This window comes from Eretmochelys imbricata, chromosome 2 (assembly GCF_965152235.1).
Source record: "Eretmochelys imbricata isolate rEreImb1 chromosome 2, rEreImb1.hap1, whole genome shotgun sequence".
In the NCBI taxonomy this organism is placed as follows: domain Eukaryota; kingdom Metazoa; phylum Chordata; order Testudines; family Cheloniidae; genus Eretmochelys; species Eretmochelys imbricata.
The window spans coordinates 108,234,164-108,257,550 of NC_135573.1; the positions used below are offsets into that span (position 1 = coordinate 108,234,164).

Here is a 23,387-nt window from a genome sequence, read left to right on the forward strand (position 1 = left end):
CAGGCTGTGTTTTTATTTGGTTTCTAAATTTTGCTTCTTTTTTAATATTAGAAATTCTGGCTCTGAAGCCCTATGGATGACTTCAGAACTTGTGGTGTGATTGTGGCTTCACAGGAAACTGAAAGTTGAGCAACTGAGAGAAGTGATTGTTAGGTCTTGTGTACACTGTTTTTTTTTTTTTTTTTTTTTTTGCATCAGTCATCAGTGTAGTTGCACGGGCATAAATCCCAAGCATAGACAGGCTGTACCAGTGTAAAAAGTGGATTGCACCCTGCAGTTTATCCTGGTTAAAGAATAATCTTTAATATTCTCAAATAATACTGAATTGGAATCAGGATTTAATAATACCAAATTAAAGAAATCCAAAATCACTGAGCAGAGCATAGGCTTTATAGCATGTGACTCACTCTAAAAGCATTAGGCCTTTTGTCTTATAGGAGACTGAGTTAATTTTGCAGACTCTTTTCTTTCCCTCCCACTGAGAAAGTGATCTCCTGATCTGTAATGAAATTATGATAGTCACAAACAATACACATACAAACTACAGAAGGATTCCTTCCATGCTTACAGTATTAATTGAAATTAACAGGGTGCATGTGGTAAACATCTACTTGTGAGCTTTACTATTCTTGAAATGTATTGTAGTCTGTATTACATACAACATGGAATTATATACTTTGATACATTAACAAAATACACAGTAAAGTGAGCAAATGCAAAACTGAATGTTCAGTATGAATGATTAATATTTGATTTTAAAAGTCCATGAAAACGGTTCTTATATTCCAAATACTAAATTCTCGGGTTTGTTACAAAATGCTCATCCCAGTTCAGCCATAGCAGAGGATATCAGAAAATTGTAGAAGATGTCCTAAAGAGGAAAAGTCAAGCTTGACTTGAAAGAACTTTTTATGACAAAAGACTAGTAAAACAGATCCATCTTTGTAGTCTTAAGAAAAAGAATTTTCAGCACTTTCAGATAAGTGGATCATGATTGATTTATGAAAATTACAGAGAGGTAAATTCCTTTAAAGATTTCCAGTTTTAACAAGGATAAGTTGTATTCAGCGTTGAATCACTTAGTTGTGAGTAAATCTTACTGGGACCAGTATCTGACTATCTATCTTAACTACTTATGTGGCCCCCCACGCCGTAGTATCTGAGCACATCACAACCTTTAATGTATTTATCCTCATCTCACCCCTGTGAGATAGTGAAGTGCTACTACAGTTAACAACACCTTGGGGAAGGGAGGTTGTTTGTAACTCTGAAATGTTCGTAACTCTGAACAAAACGTTATGGTTTTTCTTTCAAAAGTTTACAACTGAACATTGACTTAACACAGCTTTGAAACTTTGCTATGCAGAAAAAAATGCTGCTTTCCCTTTTTTTTTTCAGTAGTTTATGTTTAACACAATGTATTTATTTGCTTTTTTTGTGTGTCTCTGCTGCTGCCTGATTGTATACTTCTCGTTCCAGATGAGGTGTGTGGTTGACTGGTCAGTTTGTAACTCTGGTATTCTTAACACTGAGGTTCTACTGTATCCCTATTTTACAAATGGAGAACTGAGGCACACAGACAGTAAATGACTTGCCCAAGGTCAAACAGACTTATTGAGAAAGGAATTTAGCTCAAGCCCTTTATGTGCAATGCTTGCACCCTAATGACTGGATCATCCTGCCTCTCTGTCAGTTATGATCAACATTGCATCACCTAACTTGAATGTTACAAATTGTGTTTAAGTGATTAAATGTCTGAATAAAGACAAGGTTTATATATTAATGAGACTGCCTGGAAGAGTTCATTGGCCAGTCAAAGCAATGCAAAACTATGCAGCCTTCAATTACTCTCCTCATATGTCCGTAATGTGCCTACCATACTTCTGATACATTATTACTATTTTATTATGTATATAGTTATTATTACAGTTAGAGTGTGTACATTGCTGTTACTTCTTGTTTTAGGGAACCAGATGGAGTGACTGCACATTTAACATGTTAACAGGACTTGCCTCAAATATGCTGTTTGAGAATTCTAAAGTGTGGCTGATACAGATTCATTTGAGATTTAGAGAGCTAACAGAACTGGAGAGTAGGCAATACTTGAGAGGAGAAGCTATGCCATTTCTTTGGGGAAATAGCTGCTGAGACCAGGCACTTAGAAGATATTTGATATATACATTGATATGTCTGACCAAGTATACTAAAGCAGTGGTTCTCAAACTTTTTTTTCCGCAGACAATTTGAAAATTGCTGAGGGTCTCGGCAGACCACTTAATGATCTCTCGAAATGTTGTCTGTACTGTTAGCTAACTATTGTAAAGCACTTTGGATAAAAGCGCTATATAAAAAAACCCTTCGTAATTAACGTTTTTTGTTCTACAAATAAAAGCATACAACTCATATTTTAATATCAGTAGTCTTACCTTTCTAATGTAATGAATGTGCCTCTCTCCCCCACTGCGGCAGTCCATGAGCTGGGGCAAGGAAGGAGGGGGGTTTCTCCCTCTCTCCCCCACTGCAGCAGCCACAGAGCTGAGGCTGGGAAGGAGGGCCATCTCTCCCCAGCAGCCGCAGCCCCGGAGCTGGGGAAAGTTGCCTCTTTCTCTGGCCGCCACAGCCCTGCACATCCCAAATCCCCCCCCCCCCACCCCGCAACTTCTCTTCTCGCCCTACTGCCACCTCACACCTACCCCTTATTCCCCCCAAGGCCACCACCTCATCTACATGTGCGTCTTCTCTAGGGTCCAGGCACCTAATTAGTGGAACCACTCCTGTGTGGCTCCACTAATTAGGTGGCTGGCCCTTCATTCTCTCGTGTGCGGCCACCCAGGTGTGCACCTTGGAGGGAACTATCCCTGGAGCACCTGAATGCAGCTTGCGGACCACTGGTGGTCCACGGATCACAGTTTGAGAACCTCTGTACTAAAGCTTATCTTAAGCTGAAGAGGAAACTATATTCCTTAGAAAGCTTTTACTAACTATAAGGATAGTTAAGCACTAGAAAAGTTTATTGAAGGAAGGATGCTTGTGGAATCCCCATCACTGGAGGTTTTAAAGAACAGGTTAGAAAAACACGTCGGGGTGGTGTGTATGTGTACGTGGTCCTACCTCAGCATGTGCGTGTGTACTAGATGACCTTTTGAGGGCCCTTCCAGCCCTACATTCCTATAGGCTAGATGTGCTGAAAATTGTATTTATATTCTGGGTTGAATGTGTGGATCACATGCTGTTTATCAGTACAATCTTAGTGTCATTAATAAGGTCAGGGGTAACAAGAAATAAGAAGAAAAATACATAATGTGTCAGCTGTTTCCCAAAAAGTAGAAGTGGCATCTGACAGTAGGTATGAATAAACACCAACAACGACTAACTTTTGCAGAAGTGGGAGATAGCTCTTCCTGGTTATTCTCTCCATGCCATTCAAAAAAATGGAATCCCTTGGCATTTTTTGTACAATTTCCCATCCTGAAAGACTACTCTTCAGCCGTATATACCTAAATTATGTGACAGTTTCTACAGGTCCCATATTCCCTAGGGATTTTTGCCAGACACAAACCTGGGCAGCTGCAAGGTGAGCATTTACCCTTCAAGAGAAAAAAAGAGAACTGTCTGAACAGCATGGGAGAACCTTATATGGCAGGGACACCCCCTCTCCTCCCCCAGTGTTTTATTCTTGATAAAGTTGTGATGGGCATGACTAGTCCTAGAAAATGTTTTGGTTTTTTTTTAATGATTCGGTGTTTCACACTGGATGCGGGGGCATTAGATGCCAGTTTCCAAGTGAAGGGCTCCCCTCGCTTCACCCCTCACCCGCTGCTCCAGGATCATTTTGCCGAGGTGCGGACCAGCTGCCCAGAGACGCCTGCCAGGCAGCCCCCGCTCTCAAAAGGCGCCTGAGGGGGGAGGGGGAGGGGCGGGAGTGTCTGTGCTTCCCCAGAGGCGGGCGCAGCCCCCCCAGCAGTAAGCGGGCCGGCGCAGGTTACGTTTCAGCGGGCGGAGTAACGGGCAGGAGCCCGGCGAGTGTCCCGCGCCCAGGGGCTCCGCTCGCTTCCCGCGCGCACCCAGCGGCCCCCGCGGCCCTCCGCGCGCTTCCACTGACTCCAGCTCCCGCCCGCTCCGGCCTCCGCCCAGCGCGCCGAGTGACTGGCGGCTCCGCCTATGGGCACGTCCCCGCTGGCTCCGGCGGGCGGGCGGCGGCGGCGGGGTCTGGCCGCCAGCCAGCTCCCCCTCCAGCCCCGGGCGGTTGTCTTGAGGCTCCGCCTGGAGGATGCTGCTTCGGCCGCCGCCCAGTTCCCCCCGCCGAGTAGGAAGCGGGGAGCGGGCATCGCAACCAACCCGCGGCCGCCGGAGGGGCAGAGCCTAAGCGCCGCCGCCGCTGCATTGGCCGGGCGCACGTGTGTGTGTGTGCGGGGCTCCGGCCGGCCGCGGCGCTGCGGTGGCTAGGAGCGGAGGGAGGCCCAGGCGGGAGGGATGCAGGATGGCAGAGGCACCCGGCGTCCCCTACCGAACCACGGGCTCCACCTTGCTGCACCCGCTCAGCCAGCTCCTGGGCATCCCGCTGGACCAGGTAAAACCGACACAGATGACGGGGATCAGGGGTGCCCCAGCAAGGGGCCGGTTGTGCCTGGGGAACGGGAGGGAGAAGACGTCGGGAGGAACTAATAACCTTCAGTATGATGCGACGGGACTGGAGATCTGGGCTAGACAAGGCTTATTTTGCAAGCTTATATGTGTATCAGTACATGTGTGTCAGACCACGCCGTACAAGAGTAATTTGCGACCTATTAGATACATTGCATGGGATATTTTACATAGGGCTCTGTATGTGAGAGAGGAGGTTTGCCACAGATCAGTTATTTCGTATGACATTTTGCAAAGGTGGTCTGTCTCGGTACCTCAAGAAACAAACCTATGCAAGGTCAAAGTGCACAGATCAGATAACTTGTAATGGACATATATGTTAAAAGACAGATAAGGTTAATTTGAAAGGGCAGCCAGAAGAGATCAGAAAGTCAAGAATCTTCGTGATTTTATTTTTAAGAAAAAAGGAAAATGGGCACAATATGTGTACAGATTGCAGAGCAGACACTACTATTTTTCTCCACTTATGGCTTTAGATTCAGAAATTCAGTTTGTGTTTTAAAAGATATTTCTTGTCCGTGCATAAAAACATACTTTTAAAACCCTGGCATAACCCGTGTAGACTTTGAGGAACTCAGAATGCTTTATTAGTTATAAATTACAACTATAATTATATAACATCAAATGTGTTAAAGGCATTTTACAGACAGCCTGAAGACAAAGTCCTCGCGCTGAAGATTTTACAGGGTAAATAGATACGTACGAATGAAAGATGGGGATGCTGTGTAATAGAAAGCAAAGTGATCAAGCACTGAAGTTTAGCAGGTGTCTTGTTAGTTCCACAATTTTTGTTTATATTTAAAAATAAATTCTGTTATCTGTCTTGTTAGCACTTATTTGAGCTATTATTACTTAGGTAGCTATACATGGCTCTTCCCACTGTTCAGAGTCATAGTATTCTTTAGGGATTAATGCTGCTACAAGTAGTGATATTGAACTAAATAAGGGAAAGTTTAACACTTTTTTGGGGGATGGTGATGGTGGTATTTGCCTCATAGTCACTTAGCAGCTGACTAACCAAAGCAGCTATTTGAATACATTTTGTATCAGGGGACAGGGGTTGAGTGTTGTAGCTCATAAAATTGTAGCCAATTAATTCAGCTGTTGTTCCAGACTATACCTCCTTGGAAGGGAGATTAGGAAAAGGGACTTCCGTAATAACAAGGGACTGTTGATCCCCAAAATACCTGTGCTGAGATGTGTAATCAATTCTCAAAATAAAAAAAATATTAGAAAAGCATCTTACAGGAATGTGAGAGTGTTCAGAGCACTCATGGCATGATATACGTGGTTGTGCTATCACATGTTCATTTGTAGGCTCATTGTGAAATTGACCTCTAACAGGTAGAGAAAACATCGGTTGGTCTTTTCTCTTTATCATTTTTCAAGCATACACACACCTACTGCCCTTTCTACATTCTTTCAGCAATGAGGAAGTTCAGCCTGGAAGTTTGCTATATCAGCAGACTGATGTGTTCAGTAGTTGAGATTGTGCTGTGAGATAAACCAAGACAACAAAGATTTAGAGTAGATGTTGAAATCAACAAAAACCAGGATATTAAGATTGACTTGTTCTCTTTTACTCATTCAGTAGCTATGCACCGTTTTGGCTATTGTTTTTATAAATTAATAATAAAAAAGAAAATTTCAGCCCCTGCTCCCTTCCACCTCAACTTAAACTCCTAAGGCTATACATGCAACTTTAAATTTGTGCATGCATACAGATAATGTGGGGTATTTTTTATTAAAAAATAATATTTTTAAAAGATTGGTATTTCTAGAATTTAGTAACTACAGGAAAAAACAGGATTTATTGTAAATTCTACCTGTAAACTTATCTGTGAACATATCTGCTAGTCCAGTCTGCTTTCTTTAGAGGCAGGACAAAGAGTTTCTTTCTTTTTCTTCCTTTCTTATTTTTAAAGGTATTATGGGTTGGAAACATTTTTAAAACAGTGTTAAAGGAACCATATACAAACACTACGTATTGGCCGGGACAGCATACATCAGTGTACAGTACAAAGAGTATTAGACAGACTGACTGAAAAGTGAATAGCTTTCAAAAATATATTCCTCCCTTCAGTGAAGATGACATAAAGACTATATTCTCTATGGACAAAATTCACCACTTATCCCCCTCATTGCCCAAAGCCTGAATGGTCATTGTTTAGGGAACTTTATAGGGATTGTAGTGGACATAATGAAACACACATACACACGAGAGGGAGTGGGGTAGCAGGTAGGGTGACCACAATTGTTGGATGGAAATAAGAGAAAAAACACATGAAAAATAAGGGACACCACTTTATTTCACACTATTTCTCTTAGCATATCATATACTTGTCTCTCAAGCATATACTTTAGGGCAACAGAAAAATACAATGCAGTTATCATAAGCTTCAAATGAATGTGTAAAATGGTCAGTGTCCCTTTAAATAAGGAATTGGGTGGTCACCCTATCAGCTGTAATGAGAGGGGCTCGTGACAGTTATGAAAGCCCTGTGTTATAATTCCTCCAGAATTTTTCAGAAAGATTGGGGTGATGTGCCTTCCTCTTATGGAATCTGCTTAAATATTTCTGCAAGAAGACTGATTCATGGGACTCATAAGAATACTTCTAAGATCTGATTTTTTTTTTTTTTTTGCCTTTGGAATGCACCAGCTTGTGCCAAGTGTCAAAGATTTTCAGATTTCCCTGAGGTAGGACATGCTCAGAGCTCCCCACAAGAGCTTTACACACCTAGCCTCACTTCAAATGACATAGATTAAGCTCTGTGCAATAGTGTCAATATAGATAGGAACAAAATGCAAACACTTCCAACCTTTGTGCTAAATATAAGCTTGTTTGCCAGGTGGTGTTGCCTTCTTCCTTTGGTGGAGGAGAGGGTTTTTGTTTAAATGAAAAAATAAATATGGATTGTTCAGTTTTCAATCCCTTTTTTATGCAGAACTTGCCTCTCTGGCTAAAAGAACATAGCGTTTATTATAAATCGTGCATATAAAGGGAAACATCTTGTAGGAATCCTTTATTAAAATATTAATGGTCCCTCCATGGCTTCTAAATCAGGCTCTTGCCTGTTATAAGGGAAATTAACCTTGTGTGTCCTCTAGTCTACATGCATCTGTGGCTATGGGTTCAGTGCAGATCTTGAAATCTGTCCACACCCATCCTGCTCCCCTAGTGCCTGTCTGGAGCTCAGCATTGCTACTAAAAAGGGCTCTGGGAGTACCCTGCATGCCTGCTGTGCATCCACCCACCAGAGCACAATGGAATTGTGATAGTTTCTTCATATTGCGGCTCTTCCCTGGCCCATCTGCCTCTGGGAGAATTTCACCCTGCGATAAATGCCAGGACCACAAGCTGAGCTGGGGATGTAAAAATCAAGCTGTATGTGTTTGTTTTCTAACTTTCACATGACTCGTAATAAAGATTCTGCAGTCTGCCCTCAGCTGACCATTCTGTTGATGAAGCCTGAGTTAGAATAGAATCTGGCGTGTTCTTTCATAGCTGTATTGGCTCTGCTGTAACAACAATAGGGGAAAAATGTATGTAGGTAAAATAATCATCTTGAACAAGTGCGTGGAGCATATGTGTAGAGTAAGAGAATGACATTTTTACATAGTTTTTTTCCTCCTTTTTAAAAATGAAAAGATGAATCATGTTTCAAAATAATGCAGAGTTCTAAAGAGCATCTAATTAGTCAACACATCTAGAAATTAGACAGTACTAAAACTATTACTGACCAAACATTATATTAATATGAGATGCTAGCAAGGTTTGCTGGTTTACATACGTAATAAAGAGTTGCCATGTCTCCACATAAATGGTATATATTCTTTTTTTACTTGTAAGTTTCCATTAGATAACATATCCTTCTATTTAACAAACCTTTCATTAATTGGAGCATGATTCTGTGGCAGTACTTCTTTAGCTGCAAGAGTACCAGATGCAAAAGAGGATAAAAATAATACAGTGTTTAGGACATCATTATAGCCAGTAAAGCAAGCCTTGAATAGCTGATTTCTGTTTTAAAAATATTGGCTCACCACAGTATACACCTCCAGTAATATAAGGCAAAAGAACACTTCCACCTGATATGCTCAAAGTCACCAGTTCTACCACAGCCCCGCAGCGTAAATTGGAGTCAGATACAGCAAATTAAAGAGCAGAGTTGGAGTAATAGAAATCTTTTAGATAATATTAAGTTATAAAAGTAGATGTGCTTAACTGCACTGTACAAGTATGTTAAATGTATGTCTGCAAGGACTTGACTGTGTATTTTTATCCATGTACAATGCTTAACCCATGTACAAATGTTACAAATACAAACAAAAGATAAATATCTTATTAGAAAAAACGAGGAGTCCTTGGACTCCTCGTTTTTGCTGATACAGACTAACACGGCTACCACTCTGAAATTAGAAAAAACGTTACCACTCAAGGCTCCTTCACAGCATAGTCTATTTGATAACCCAAATTCCCTTTTCAGCAGCCCCCTCCACCCACCATAAATGCCCATCTCAAAACCTCAGTTTAATCCTCCCTGGTGAGCGTTTTAGCATGCCCCCAACTTAGTCTGACAGTGCCTGGATTTGTTGACTTTTAGCAAAGTGAGTTACAGTGTCAAGGCCTCTTAAGAGAGAATGCACTCCCACAGCTTCCCCTCCCTTTTAAACCAGGGGCCTTTTAGCTTGAGTACCTCCATTGTCTGCAATTTCTGTGATATCACAAGGGAAGCAAGACGATCTTTCAGCCAGAGTTCAAACAGTTTAGGATTTGACTGTGTCCCTTTATCTATGGCGGTGTTTCCCAAACTTGGGACGCTGCTTGTACAGGGAAAGCCCCTGGTGGGCAGGGCTGGTTTGTTTACCTGCCACGTCCGCAGATTGGGCCGATCGTGGCTCCCACTGGCCGCGGTTTGCCGCTGCAGGCCAATGGGAGCTGCAGGAAGCAGCGCGGGCCGAGGGACATACTGGGATAACATGATTTTGGTAATTAATTGATCTTTAAATATTCATGGTAAATAGGCCTAATGGCCTGTGGTGGGATGTTAGATGGGGTGGGATCTGAGTTACCCAGGAAAGAATTTTCTGTAGTATCTGGCTGGTGAATCTTGCCCATATGCTCAGGGTTTAGCTGATCGCCATATTTGGGGTAGGGAAGGAATTTTCCTCCAGGGCAGATTGGAAGAGGCCCTGGAGGTTTTTCGCCTTCCTCTGTAGCATGAGGCACAGGTCATTTGCTGGAGGATTCCCTGCTCCTTGAAGTCTTTAAATTACGATTTGAGGACTTCAGTAGCTCCGACATAGGTGAAAGGTTTTTCGCAGGAGTGGGTGGTGAGATTCTGTGGCCTGCGTTGTGCAGGAGGTTGGACTAGATGATCATAATGGTCCCTTCTGACCTTAGTATCTATGAATGATTGACGTTTTCTATGTGTGTTATACATGGTTATTAACACACCTATTTTTTACTTGAATTCATTCACTGCAGCTGGACTTCATGTTTGTGTCTTGGCAGCAGTTTAAATGGAACATTCACTCAAATGATTACAGGCCAAGCACACTTTCATCTAAGTCTCTGAACAAAATGTATTGGGGACGTCTTACTGACAGTGATTTGAATGGCTTTTCCACTAAAACTGCTTAGGCATCAGTTGTGAGGAGGATGTGTGTTAGAGATTTTCCATTTGGATAAAGTATAAATCATCCTAAACTTTGGTCTCAAATGTAATACCAAATCTTTGTGGAAGCTCAGAAAACTTCAGTTAAATCTGTAGCTATCTGTTTTCAGTTTTGCCCTATTCTTCCTGGTTCTTGCCAGGACTAGAAGAGAGTGAGCTGAATTATCATCCACAAGCCTGTTTGTGACATTTGTAGCCCAGCTTTTGAAAAGGTCTAAGAGACCAGATAAGAATCAGGTCTAAGAGACCGGGTAAGAATCTTTTGTAAGTTTGTTGAAATTCAAGCTGAACTGTCCATATTCTGGGGTTCATTGGTCACTAATTTGTTTAGATTTTTCTTCCAGGCTGTGTAGCATAGAGCAGAATGAAATGAATCCTGCCTTAATACCATGGAATGGACTAGATGACCCACTAGAGATTCTTTTTCCTAAATGAATCTAAAATAATCTTAATTGGGATGCTGTGTATCATAACAAGGAGTAAATCGAGAAAAATGCAACAATTTATTACTGATCAAATTAACTGAGTTTAGGACTCTAGTCTTGTTGTAGGAGGGTTGTTCCCAGGATATTAGACAGACAAGGTAGATGAGGGAATATCTTTTATTGGTCCAACTTCTGTTGGGGGAAAGAGACAAGCTGAAGAAGAGCTCTGTGTAGCTTGAAAGCTTCTCTCTTTCACCAACAGAAGTTGGTCCAATAAAAATTGTCTCACCCACCTTGTGTCTTTAGAATCCTAAACAGACAAGGATTTTTGACAAAGTAAGTGAGTTAGTAGATGACTTTAACATGAAATATACAACTACATTTTGTGGCTAGAAATTAAATTTTTGTAATGGGTGCAAGTGGGAATGAGATGGCCCACACACAAATTTTAATGCTGTTTTTTTTTAATACAGGAATAATTGTTAATGTCTGTCCTGAACTGTTACATTTCATTTAATTCTTTAACGTGCTGCACTCTGAAAATGAAAACTTGATTTGTTATTTTGAATAGCAGTAGCACTGTTAGATTTTAGGATAAAAATCAATGATTAAAAAAAATCAGATTTTTTTAATTTAAATCGGATTTTTTTGATAAAATGCTTTTTGAGGAAAAATCCTATCTAAAGATAGTTAATATTAATGATAGTTCACCTTCCAATGACTTCATAAATACCTGCTTCACTTACATTTGGTAAATGAAATAACCAAACAATCATTCATTTTCTGATATAGCTATAAAACTAGTCTGAAAAGTTTTCAAAATAAATCACTGTTTAAAAATGTATAGTGTGTATCTTCTAAAAATGAAACCTACATCTATCTCTGAGTTGTGAAGAATATGTATTAAGGTTATAACAACCAACAAGAATGGACTTTTATATAGAGAAACCATGATTAAATCAAGTCTTCCTGACTAGTGATTTAAATCAATTTGATTTAAATCCAATCCACCCTGTTAGATTTATTGCCTCATTGCAAGACTCACACTGAACTGGCTATAGAAAAGTTGTCTGATATTCGGTTATTTGAGGAACAGTCTGTGCTAATGTAATCTAAAGACTGTATCCTGCATGTATATTCACAGAGGGGTACAGCTAAGCATTCATGGGACAACTTTAACTTTGCTAGCTTTTGATGCTATTTTAATGTAGTTAAAATGGAAGTATTGTTTAATTGTTTATATGATGCCATAGAAGTATATAATATTTTACAGGAAGAATGAGGCTATGTTCCCTGCCATGGACTGAGGTTACCACCTGAGCATTATTCCCTATGCAGGCCAATATAATCCTCTGTAATGTTATAAAATGTTATACAGAAGACTAGAAGCCTTTAAAAATAAATGCCTATGGAAGATTCTGGGCATTTGTTGGAAAGATTTAATCATCATCAAAGAGATACAAAAAATCACCAGCATGAAGCTCATTTCCACCAGAATCAGAGATAAAAGTTGGATTTATTTGAGCTATGTATTCTGTATGCCAACACACAGGATATGTCTATGCAATTAAAAACCCACGGCTGGCCTGTGCCAGCTGATGGGCTTGCAGGGCTGAGGCTAAGGGGCTCTTTAATTGCGGTGTAAACATACAGGCTTGAGCTGGAGCCTGGGCTCTGGGACCCTCCCTCCTCATGGGGTCCCAGAGCCTTGGCTCTAGCCCGAGCCCAGCTGTCTACACAGCAATTAAACTGCCCCTTAGCCTCAGCCCTGTGAGCCCATCAGCTTGCAGAGGCCAGCCAAGGGTATCTAATTGCAGTGTAGACACATTAACAGATTCCGGCATGAAGCTGTCAAGTGGAAACCCAACTGGTGTGAGGAAACAAAGGCATCTAAGAGAAACCTTAAGAAGAGCTCTTATCAGGGAGGGCATAACAGTCAATATCAACACCACAGAGGTGATGAAAACAGCAGCAAATGACAGAGAGGAATGGAAGAGACTAATTTCCACTCTGTGCACCAATATCAGTTTGAGAAGGATGTAATAATAAGGTAATAATATTACAAACTTCTCTCTGGCTTAGAAATATGTGCCCCATCTCTACATTGTTCTCATTCAGATGGCAATTTTGGCCTCAGAGTTCTTAGCATCTTGATATTATGCAAGTAAGTATTTCTACATCTCCTTGTTAACTGAAAACAAAGTTTTTGTCCTGATAGATTTTCCATTTGGCAGGGGACAAAATTGCAGTTGGGAAACAGCCTCTCATAAATTTTCCTACTTTGTGCACTTTCCTTTCCTTCTCATTTGTATTATATAAGATCTGGAAAAATAAACGTTAGGGATTTTGTATAGAATTTCCTGAAGTTTTCTCTCTACGTTAATCATAGTGGGACTGATTCACCAGTGCAAAGTAGCCCCAAAGCCACTCTACAGCCTACTTCAGTCTAGGGGCCTCTGTGACAAGCACAGTGCTGTCTATACCTTCCCTGCTCCCCACTCCACTTCCACAGGAGATGCCAATACTGGGGACTTGTTGGGTGCAGGAAGAGGCCTGGTTGTGGCTTTTCTATGCTCCTAATCCCCAGGTTCTGCAAGACCCATATGGATGGGCAGCTCTCAGGATAGCATAGCCAAACTGGCTCCCAGTAGTCCCAGGATAAAGGAGGTGCAAGTCTGGTCCTGCGCCAGGGTCTCCACCAGTGCAGCGATGACTCTAGCCCTCCATCCTTATCTAAAACGACAAAATCAGCTGCAAGGTACAAACTTGATGTCAACAAACTAGATTTTCTTTTGGAACTGAAAGCCTATTCAATGTCTAATGTACCATATGATCTAATCGGTTTTAAAATTACTGGAAACTATTTACATGCAAAGCTTACTAGATCCCTTTCTCCTTGCCCAGCTAGTCTATCAAGCGTACTTAAATTGTAAGAGCATGCTTAACATTCTAGAAGTTCAATTATATTCTGGCACGAAAGCTGCCATTGTCCTTCAGTAACACCTCTGACATTCATTTAGCTCTTTCTTCAGAATATTTCACTGGCTGATCTTTCACTTTACTTCTGTCAACCTGGTGGATTTCAGTCTCTCTCCTGTAAATTGTTTCACTTGGTCCACACATCTTGTGCAATTTACTGTCAATTTGCAGGGTCACTTTGAAAAATGACTACAGGGAAATCTCTTGATCAGATGTTTCCTGCCCCAGAGCAAGAGGGCATCCAGTCATGCTCTTCTAATCTATTGATGATCTTAGTTTGAAAAATTCTGTTTCTGTAATCCTTGCTTTTGTGGCTTAGGACATTTTTAAACTGCTCTGCAATCATATAGGTGAAGTGTGAAGCAAAAATGAAGGCACAAAAAATTGAATTTGCCACTTCTGAGCTACAAGAACAAACTCAAACTGTAAAAGAAAACTTTTTTTTTTTACTTTTTTCCTCACTTGAAATATGTTGTGCCCTTACTAGAGCTAGGTGGGGAAATGGTTTTCTTATCCTACAAGAATTTTCAAAATTTTAAAATATTTTTTCCATCCTAAATTGGGATGAAAATTTGAAATCTCAAACATCTTCATGACACAAAAATCCAAAACTTTGTTTTGTGTTGGGTCAATAGAAACGTTAGAAAATATTTTGATTTTGACCTTTAAACATTTGTTTATATTTTTTTTAGTATAAACTAACTTAAATTTCAAAATAAAATAATTTCAAAGAGAAAAACATTGACATTTTGAAAATGTCAGTATAGGGTGTTTTGACAATTTCAAAACTTTGTTCATAAATTTTTTGCATCAGGAAAGTTACCTTTTCCTTACATAGTTTCAGTTTCAACTAATTGTCATTTTCCAATTAAAAAACATTTAGCTGAAAAACTAACTCTAGTCCTTAGTTTGCTTGATTTGCTGGAGGAGCCCTGAGTTGGTTGATCAGAATGTCTATATATAGCGTGACCGTGACCATCACCACACATTTAGGCACCAAACACAGAAACTATAAAAAGCATCATTGCTGTTCTGAATCAGACTGTTCTCTCCAGTCTTCACTCAGTTACATCAAAGATCTGTGGGTTGTTGTGGAGGAAGACATCTTGGGGTGGGTGGAGAGAGAAACTCACTGGCCATATTATTTCTTCCTACTTGAGGGAGGCCTGTGCGCTTATCTTTCGTTCGGCTTTCTCTCTTTTAGGGCCCATAGACATATCCTAGCTTCCAGTGGCTGGAAACTCCAGAGCAAGGGACCTCTGCTGAAAATGCTCCGCCCCTTGTTCCGAAGTTTTACTAGGGGCTTCGTGACCCATGATGCCCTTGTGTATTACAGTTCTTACATGTTGTCAAGGTTCCTCCCCCACTCTGAACTCTAGGGTACAGATGTGGGGACCTGCATGAAAAACCTCCTAAGCTTATCTTTACCAGCTTAGGTCAAAACTTCCCCAAGGTACAAAATATTCCACCCGTTGTCCTTGGATTGGCCGCTACCACCACCAAACTAATACTGGTTACTCGGGAAGAGCTGTTTGGACGCGTCTTTCCCCCCAAAATACTTCCCAAAACCTTGCACCCCACTTCCTGGACAAGGTTTGGTAAAAAGCCTCACCAATTTGCCTAGGTGATTACAGACCCAGACCCTTGGATCTTAAGAACAATGAACAATCCTCCCAACACTTGCACCCCCCCTTTCCTGGGAAATGTTGGATAAAAAGCCTCACCAATTTGCATAGGTGACCACAGACCCAAACCCTTGGATCTGAGAACAATGAAAAAGCATTCAGTTTCTTACAAGAAGACTTTTAATAAAAATAGAAGTAAATAGAAATAAAGAAATCCCCCCTGTAAAATCAGGATGGTAGATATCTTACAGGGTAATTAGATCCAAAAACATAGAGAACCCCTCTAGGCAAAACCTTAAGTTACAAAAAAGATACACAGACAGAAATAGTTATTCTATTCAGCACAATTCTTTTCTCAGCCATTTAAAGAAATCGTAATCTAACACATACCTAGCTAGATTACTTACTAAAAGTTCTAAGACTCCATTCCTGGTCTATCCCCGGCAGAAACCAGCATATAGACAGACACACAGACCCTTTGTTTCTCTCCCTCCTCCCAGCTTTTGAAAGTATCTTGTCTCCTCATTGGTCATTTTGGTCAGGTGCCAGCGAGGTTACCTTTAGCTTCTTAACCCTTTACAGGTGAGAGGAGCTTTCCCCTGGCCAGGAGGGATTTCAAAGGGGTTTACCCTTCCCTTTATATTTATGACACTTGTGGTATGAAAAAAGAGAGAGACCCTGAACCCTAGTGCGGGCTTTGACTATAGAGTTCCATTTTAAATGTAACCCTGTCCTCCATATCTGCATTTTTCACTGAATTCCTGTGTTTAGCCCATTTTTACATCTGGGTTGCCTGAGATCTTAAACAGCTTAAAAGAATTCTTAGTGAGAGAATGAAACTTTTTACATTGAAAGCCATACGTGAAGGCTTGTAGCTTTGTGACATCATAATGGATTATTTTTCTAGTGAGTCTTTATTTTCTTCCCGGAAAACATTCTCTTGTATTCATTGTATCCCAGACCAGACATTCAGGTCACTTTCCCTTTTTCTGAGGAGGGTTGCTGATTTCCTCTTGGGCCAGTCAAACCTGCTTTAATTGCTGGGGAGAGAGGGTTTCTGACGTGTGAAATAAAGTGCTCCTTGTCCCCTGGGAATGAGCCTCAGTAGCATTTCCAGGTCTCGGTGAAACTGAGCACTGTACTGCCTGCCAGTGTGGCAGGCTTCTTAGTGAAGGGGGTGTTTTTATATAAGTGGAAATACAATTGCTGAAATGGAAATTGAGGAATCTGGATTAATGATCTAACAAAACTGGTTTGGAGTTGTTTCAGAGTTTGGCTTAAACACAAAATATTAAAAGTAGCTAATTCAGGCCCAGAAAGGAACTTCAACCACTGGTTGTGTACATTTTCCGTGTGCTGCATGTCCGAGACCCATGATGAAAGCTCTAATCGGACCTGAGCTCTTTTTCCATTCTCTTGTCCAAGGCTGTGTTTGGCATTGGTGTGTACATAGGATAGCAATGTGGAAGATGTAGGGAGGTATGAAAGTGGACATTTTTTAAGAACCATTTTTAATACAACTTTCATGAATTGACATTCATATATATCTTTTCCACTGTATTTAAAAAAAATTTTTTTAGACAGATGTGGTTAATGATCAGTTTAAATCTTCTCAGATAACTGTACTTTTAAAGAGTAGTTCCCCTCCCCCCCCCATTATGTGTCCCCCCATTATGGACACAAGGAGTGTTAAAGAATAGTTCAATGCTGACTTTCTTTATCTCTCACATACATACTATTTCTTATCACTAGCCTGTTGAGGCTGGTAGTAAGCATTCACACCAAGTCTGAGGAGCTGTGATTCATCGATCGGGATTATATGTTACCACCACTATTTTTCCTCCGTGCAACTCCCATTGGTACTGCAGCTTCTCACTTTATTAAATTATCTTACCTTTACATAGCACTTTTCATTCTGAAGAGTCTTTCAAAATGCTCTGCAAACTGCATTAAATGCAAAAACTGTACACTAATGTAGCACTAGGGATGAGGAAATTAAATGCAGAAAAGTCAGGTGATTTGGAAATTTGAAGGGCCTAGTCTTCAAGGGAAGCCTCCATTTTTGATAGCAGAGTTTTTGAACTCACAATGAATTGGGGGCACTATTATTCACCTACAACTCATTCATGATTTTTTCTCATAATTCTCTGCTGGCTAAATTGGGACCACTGATTTGAAAATCTGGCCTAATATTCCTACAACAACATTAACTTGGCCACACTATACTCAATGTTTACTTTGTACTTTTAACAGTCTAAGCAATATATAAACATTTAGTCATATTCCCTACCTACACTGTTAACTTTAATAGGCTTCCAAGAGATTAAATAATTTGTGGGGTTTTTATTTAAGTGTAACCTTTTTACGCTTTTTTTCCACTGTGGGCCCTACTTCCTGCTTGCAGACCCATGATGTAGGGAAGGAAGTAGGGTTAGTAGTTCAGAAAGAAAAGGACACTTGAAAGGATCACTCATGCAACAAGTAAATGCAAATAGCAGACAGACATAAGACAAAGGGTAAGAAGAATGGGTCCAATATAGAAGGAAACTGGTCAAGTTGAGGATTAGGCATGTCTCAATGATATTATTTTTATATCTGTTTAGCCATGCATGGTCACACATACATATGTAGTATTTGAACACACTTAAACACATGGAGACTATCCCCAGTTGCTTTATAACAACTTCGTTAGCTAATTTCTTATAGGCATCACAAAAGATGTGGGACTTCCAGAGCATTTTGGGTGAGGAGAGGGTGGTGGTTTTGCTGATCAGCTCAGGAAAGACATTGCATTCTGAAGGAGCAGCTGAATTCTCCTTCATGTAGTTGGGAGTATTTGGTTGAGCAAGTCAAGATGTAATAATTAAACCAAACAGAGCTGTAACTGGTACACAAGGGTTGATTTGCATCCTCGTTCTTTACATTCTGAGAGAGTTTTTTCCAGTCAGCTATGGAAACAGTATTATTATTCAGAAGGTGATATTTTTGCTAGCTGTCACTGTTTTCTTCAGAAGTGTCAGTTAAAAGATGACAATAATTGATATCCTATTTCGTATTTTTTAAATTTCATTTTTATGGCAATCAACGTAAACAAAAAGAGGAACAATTACATGGGAAACTTTTTTTTTTTACTTAACCATAGAAAGAAAGACTGAAAGGATTGGGATTGTTACTTTAGAAGGGGGACTAATGAAAGGGGACAGGATGAAATTATATAAAATAATGAATGGTGTAGAAAAGGTAGACCAGGAACTTCTGTTCTTCCTGTCTCGTAACACAAGAATGTGGGGATATTTAATGAAATTGAAAGGTTGTGAATTCAATCATGATAAAAGGAAGTACTTTTTCCACACAACACTCCATTAGAATGTGGAACTCATTTCCACAGGATGTCACTGAGGCTAAGGACTTATCAGGATTCAAAGAGGGATAACAAGACCATCCAGTTATACTAGCTAATGCTAAAAAAAAAAAAAAAGAGTATTGGGAAGGACATAAAACTTCATATTGGTGATTAGGTTGAGACCTTAATGAAGGGCTGATTATTTCTTGCACCTTCCCCTGAAGCTTCTTGTGCTGGTCACTGTTGGAGACAGGATATTGGACCATGAGTCCGATCCAGTATGGCAGCTCTTATGTTCTTACAGTGGCTATTTCTGTGTACCTTCTAGTAAGGTCACATCCCTCACAGTAGGATGATCTTTGCCGCTTCATCTGATTTTTATATATATATTGCTTTCTGGCTGTGTGGGAGACTATTGATTGCTGATTGCAGGATGGGCGGCTCAAGTTCAAAGTTCATCTAGATCAGTCTAGTTCTCAGCTACTTTGTGCCATTGGAATGGCCCAGAGCAGCCAGAGTGAACTCAAAAATTTGGCTTATCATCCTGGAGCTAGAAGCAGGAACTTCTCAAATTCCTGTCTCCACCTGATGACAAAAACCTATTCTACCAGTTATATAATCAGCTCAGACTGATTTTAGGGATGGTAGGAAAAACTGAAGTAGCGGTCCAAATCTATACTTATGTTAGCCTTTCAGCAATGGCAAATTTTGTCCATGTTATTTTAGGGCTCTTTTAAAAGATTCCTATACTGTAGATCAAAACTGAATTATTCCATTAAAAGGAATTTTTGTCATAACTGGATGGTGTTGGTCTAAAGCAGGGATCGGCAACCTTTGGCACGCAGCCTGTCAGGGAAATTCGCTGGCAGGCCGGGCCGGTTTGTTTACCTGCTGCGTCCGCAGGTTCGGCCGATCGCAGCTCCCACTGACCGTGGTTCGCAGTTCCAGGCCAATGAGGGCTGCAGGAAGTGGCGTGGGCCGAGGGATGTGCTGGCCACTGTGTCCCACAGCCTTCATTGGCCTGGAATGGCGAACCATGGCCAGTGGGAGCTGCAATCGGCCGAACCTGCAGATGCTGCAGGTAAACAAACTGTCCTGGCCTGCTAGCGGGTTTCCCTGACAGGCCGTGTGCCAAAGGTTGCCGATCCCTGGTCGAAAGCCTTATTATACAAGGAAACACAGAGAGAATTCAAGTTGGCAACCCAAGTATTTAGAAAGGAGATGTCCCAGCTCTTCTAAAGCATATTTTTATGATTGTGGATAAGACTTATTTGAAGGAAACATTAAAATCATTCATGCAACTTAAAGCATAACAAACTCCTCTCCCAATACTTTTTTCTCTCCAATATGTTCAAATCTGATATAGTTTGAGGAAAGAAGTGGAAAGGTACAGTTCTGAGTTTGTGATGTTGAATCCTAATACTACCTTCAACATTTTCTCTTTCTAAAATATAGACTCAGACTGCCCTTCTCTTAGTACATATGTTGTTGGTGTGTTCAGGGCAGGACAGGTTGTTTTTATTCAATGGTTAAGAGTGGTCACTTTAAAAGTACTCCTAAAACTTAAGGGTTATCTTTTACTCTTCAATAGTCATGAAATAGAAAATGAGATTGGTTCATATACAAAGGAAAAGAGAGCATAGCTTCTTCTATATCTGGATAAACGTGGCAAAGATAACGTCCCCCTTGAAAAAGTACACTACTGCACTAAAGGCAAAGACCTACACCTTTGTTTGTTTTTGATATTTTTTACTGATATGGCAATTTTTAATTTGACAAGTACAATATCTGGGTTGTAACCTTCAAGCTATGCCATATTACAAATAAAAAGTACAGAGTATTGTTCTTAGGGAGGCAGTGTGATCTAGTAGGTAGAGCACTGGACTGGGACTTGGGAGACCTGGATTCTATTCCTGGCTTGGCCACTGGCCTGCTGTGTGTTGGTTCACGTCCCGGTGCCTCAGTTTCCTTATCTGCAAAATGGGGATCATGATACTTACCGCCTTTGAGTTCTACCGATTGAAAATATTAGACAAGAGATAGGTGGTGGTGTTTTTTATTATAAATCAGTGCCTGTGCTGTATTGTGATACAATGGATAATCAAGGTGCAAACATATTTTTAAAGTAGTCAAAGAAATGAAAAGCAAAATAATCCCTTTCCTTCAAATTTAGAGTATAAAATGTGGATTTCTAAGTTGTTTTTTTCATGCTGTTGCGCTCCAACAGCTTCTGATTATTGCCCATGATGTGTGTTTTCCTGTTTTTCTCTATGATTTTGGTTACTAAGTTTGAAACCAGAAAAGAGTGTGGATTTTTTCTTTGCCTAAACAACAACAACAACAAATCTTTTTGTGTAAGATTCTACAAATAATTTAAGACAAGATTTTTCAAAAGCAACTCATAATTCTGAGATGGGCAACTTGAGATACATAAAAGAGGCCTGGCTTTCAGAAAGAGCTGAGCACCTGCCTGTGAAAGTCCGGTTATTTTTAGGTGTATCAGGTTGGGCACCCAAAAGTGGAGGAACCCTAGTCACTTCTGAAATTCTTTTCTTCTGGTGGTTTTTTTTTTTTTTTTAAGCCTTTCCTTTTTTGTCCTATTTTTTTGGTAGAATGATGGATTGTAAATGTGTTTATAGTTATTAACTGAATTTAGCTCAGGAATCTTAGGCCTAGTGTACACTAGGGGTAGGGATCAGCCTAAGATACGCAACTTCAGCTGCGAGAATAGCTGAAGTCGACGTATCTTAGGTCGACTTACCTCACGTCCTCACGGCGTGGGGTCGACTGCCACTGCTCCCTCGTCGATTCTGCTTCTGCCTCTCGCTGCGGTGGAGTACAGGAGTCGATGGCAGAGCGATTGGGGATCGATTTATCGTGTCTACACTAGACATGATAAATTGATCCCCGATAGATTGATCGCTACCCGCCGATCTGGCGGGTAGTGTAGATGTACCCTAAGATGGGCCAAGATCTAGAGTAAACTGCTGTAAAGTCTGAGTGTGCCCAGAAAAGAAAGGTATGCTGCTGGCAATGTCAGATCATGAGCAGAAATAGGAAAGAAAAAAAAAACCAAACAACCCCAACCACAACAGGATATTGCAGATGTTCACATCTTCTGTAGTGGTTTCTTTTTCGCTATGGTACTAAAGGAGTTAAAAAAAAATAGTTAAACTGGTACATAAGTAAACTCTGGTGCATAAGTAAAATATAAACAAAGATGTATCATTTTAAGTGCAGTAGCAAGATAATTTTATCCTTAAGCCAGAGGACAACAGGAAAGGGTAATATTTTAAGACCCTGGATGCTTTATCCAGCACTTCTGTAGACATTTGCTTGATATTGGCAGTTATGACTGACATCTGATGCTGACTAATTCTGAACAGTCACCATCACATTGGAAGCATGAAACAAAGCTATGGCTGCTAGGATATGTAAGAGGCCCTTCAAAAGAGGGTTAAACTGTTGAGAGAGAAGCTTGCACTCAGGACTTGGAAAAATTAACTTGCCAGTGGTGAGCAGGCAGCTTTCTTTAGTGAGCGTGAGGGTCTGCACCATCAATTTAGGGATAATTTAAGCTTCCGTTATTAAAAAAAGTTACTAGCCCTTATGTTTGCCAAGATAACCTTCCAAACGTTAACTGATGTATGACGTTTGGAGTTTGCATGCCAGACACCTCAGGTGCCTTTGCTCTTAGCTTTGCCATGTGCAGCAGAGGGAAATTAATAAGTCTGACGTTAGTTTTACTGCTGCTTTTCAGCATTTTGAAGGCCTCATTGAAACTGCCAAGGTTCACTTGTTTCCCATTGCTACTTTGGGAAGGCTCTAATCAGCAGCAAAGGTATGTACTAGAATTATGAGGGTGGAACAGAATCACAAGACCCTGGCAGAAATACCAATAGCCCTTCCCTTTCTTACGCCTGTGGCTGGATGGCGACACTCCTTACTAGAATGTTATCTCTGGCCCTCTCTGGAGGCTCCTCCATACCCTTGTGTCCATATGTGCTTCTAGGTAGAAGCTTTCTCTCTGAGGCTAGAAAGGTGTTTGGTAAAATTTTAATCCCTGTTTTCAAGAATGTTCTTCTTTGTGGAATATTTCTGAATCAGCCTTTAAAATTCAATTATAAACCATTGTTTAAGAGAGTTCTCCTCCTCTGCTTCTTCCATAAACTCTGTTGGTTTGTGTCTTTGGGGGAGTAAGACTATTGAAACGGTGGAGAGAACAGGAAGGCTAGAGGTTTACCAAAGCCTTCTCATTGCAGATGCAGGAAGTTGATCATGTAGACTACACCCACCAGATCAGAACATTTTAAAACACATGACAAAGCTATCTTGGATAAGATTTTCAGAAGTGACTAGTGATTTTGGTTCCTCAATTTTTGGGTGCCCTTTTAGATACCTTAAATGGGCCTGATTTTTAGAAAGCGCAAAGTACCAGCCTCTGAAAAATCAGGCCCCTTTAAGGTATCTCAGTTTGACTACCCCAAATTGAGACACCCCAAATCACCAGTCACTTCTGAAAATCTTTGCTCTCACACTTTAGTTGAAGCAATATGCTGCAGAATGTGGCTGCTTCCCTTGCTTCTGTTAATGCTCACACACATGCAGTGTGTTATAACCTTCCTCGAGTGTAGCCCTCTTGAGCCCTTTAAAATGTGTTCTAAGCAGCTAACTCTTGCAACGTTCTCCT

General features: G+C 40.7%; 1 protein-coding gene across 1 annotated transcript in view; it reads left to right on the top strand.

Annotated features, from left to right (window-relative positions):
• Positions 1-4,383: 4,383 nt before the first annotated feature.
• The window catches only part of MBOAT1 (membrane bound glycerophospholipid O-acyltransferase 1), an 88,335-nt gene continuing 69,331 nt past the window's right edge, over positions 4,384-23,387 (top strand). The window contains exon 1 of the mRNA XM_077810574.1: positions 4,384-4,570. Coding sequence (XP_077666700.1) covers positions 4,481-4,570 — 90 coding nt within the window. The 5' untranslated portion in view covers positions 4,384-4,480. The remainder of the gene's footprint in view (positions 4,571-23,387) is intronic.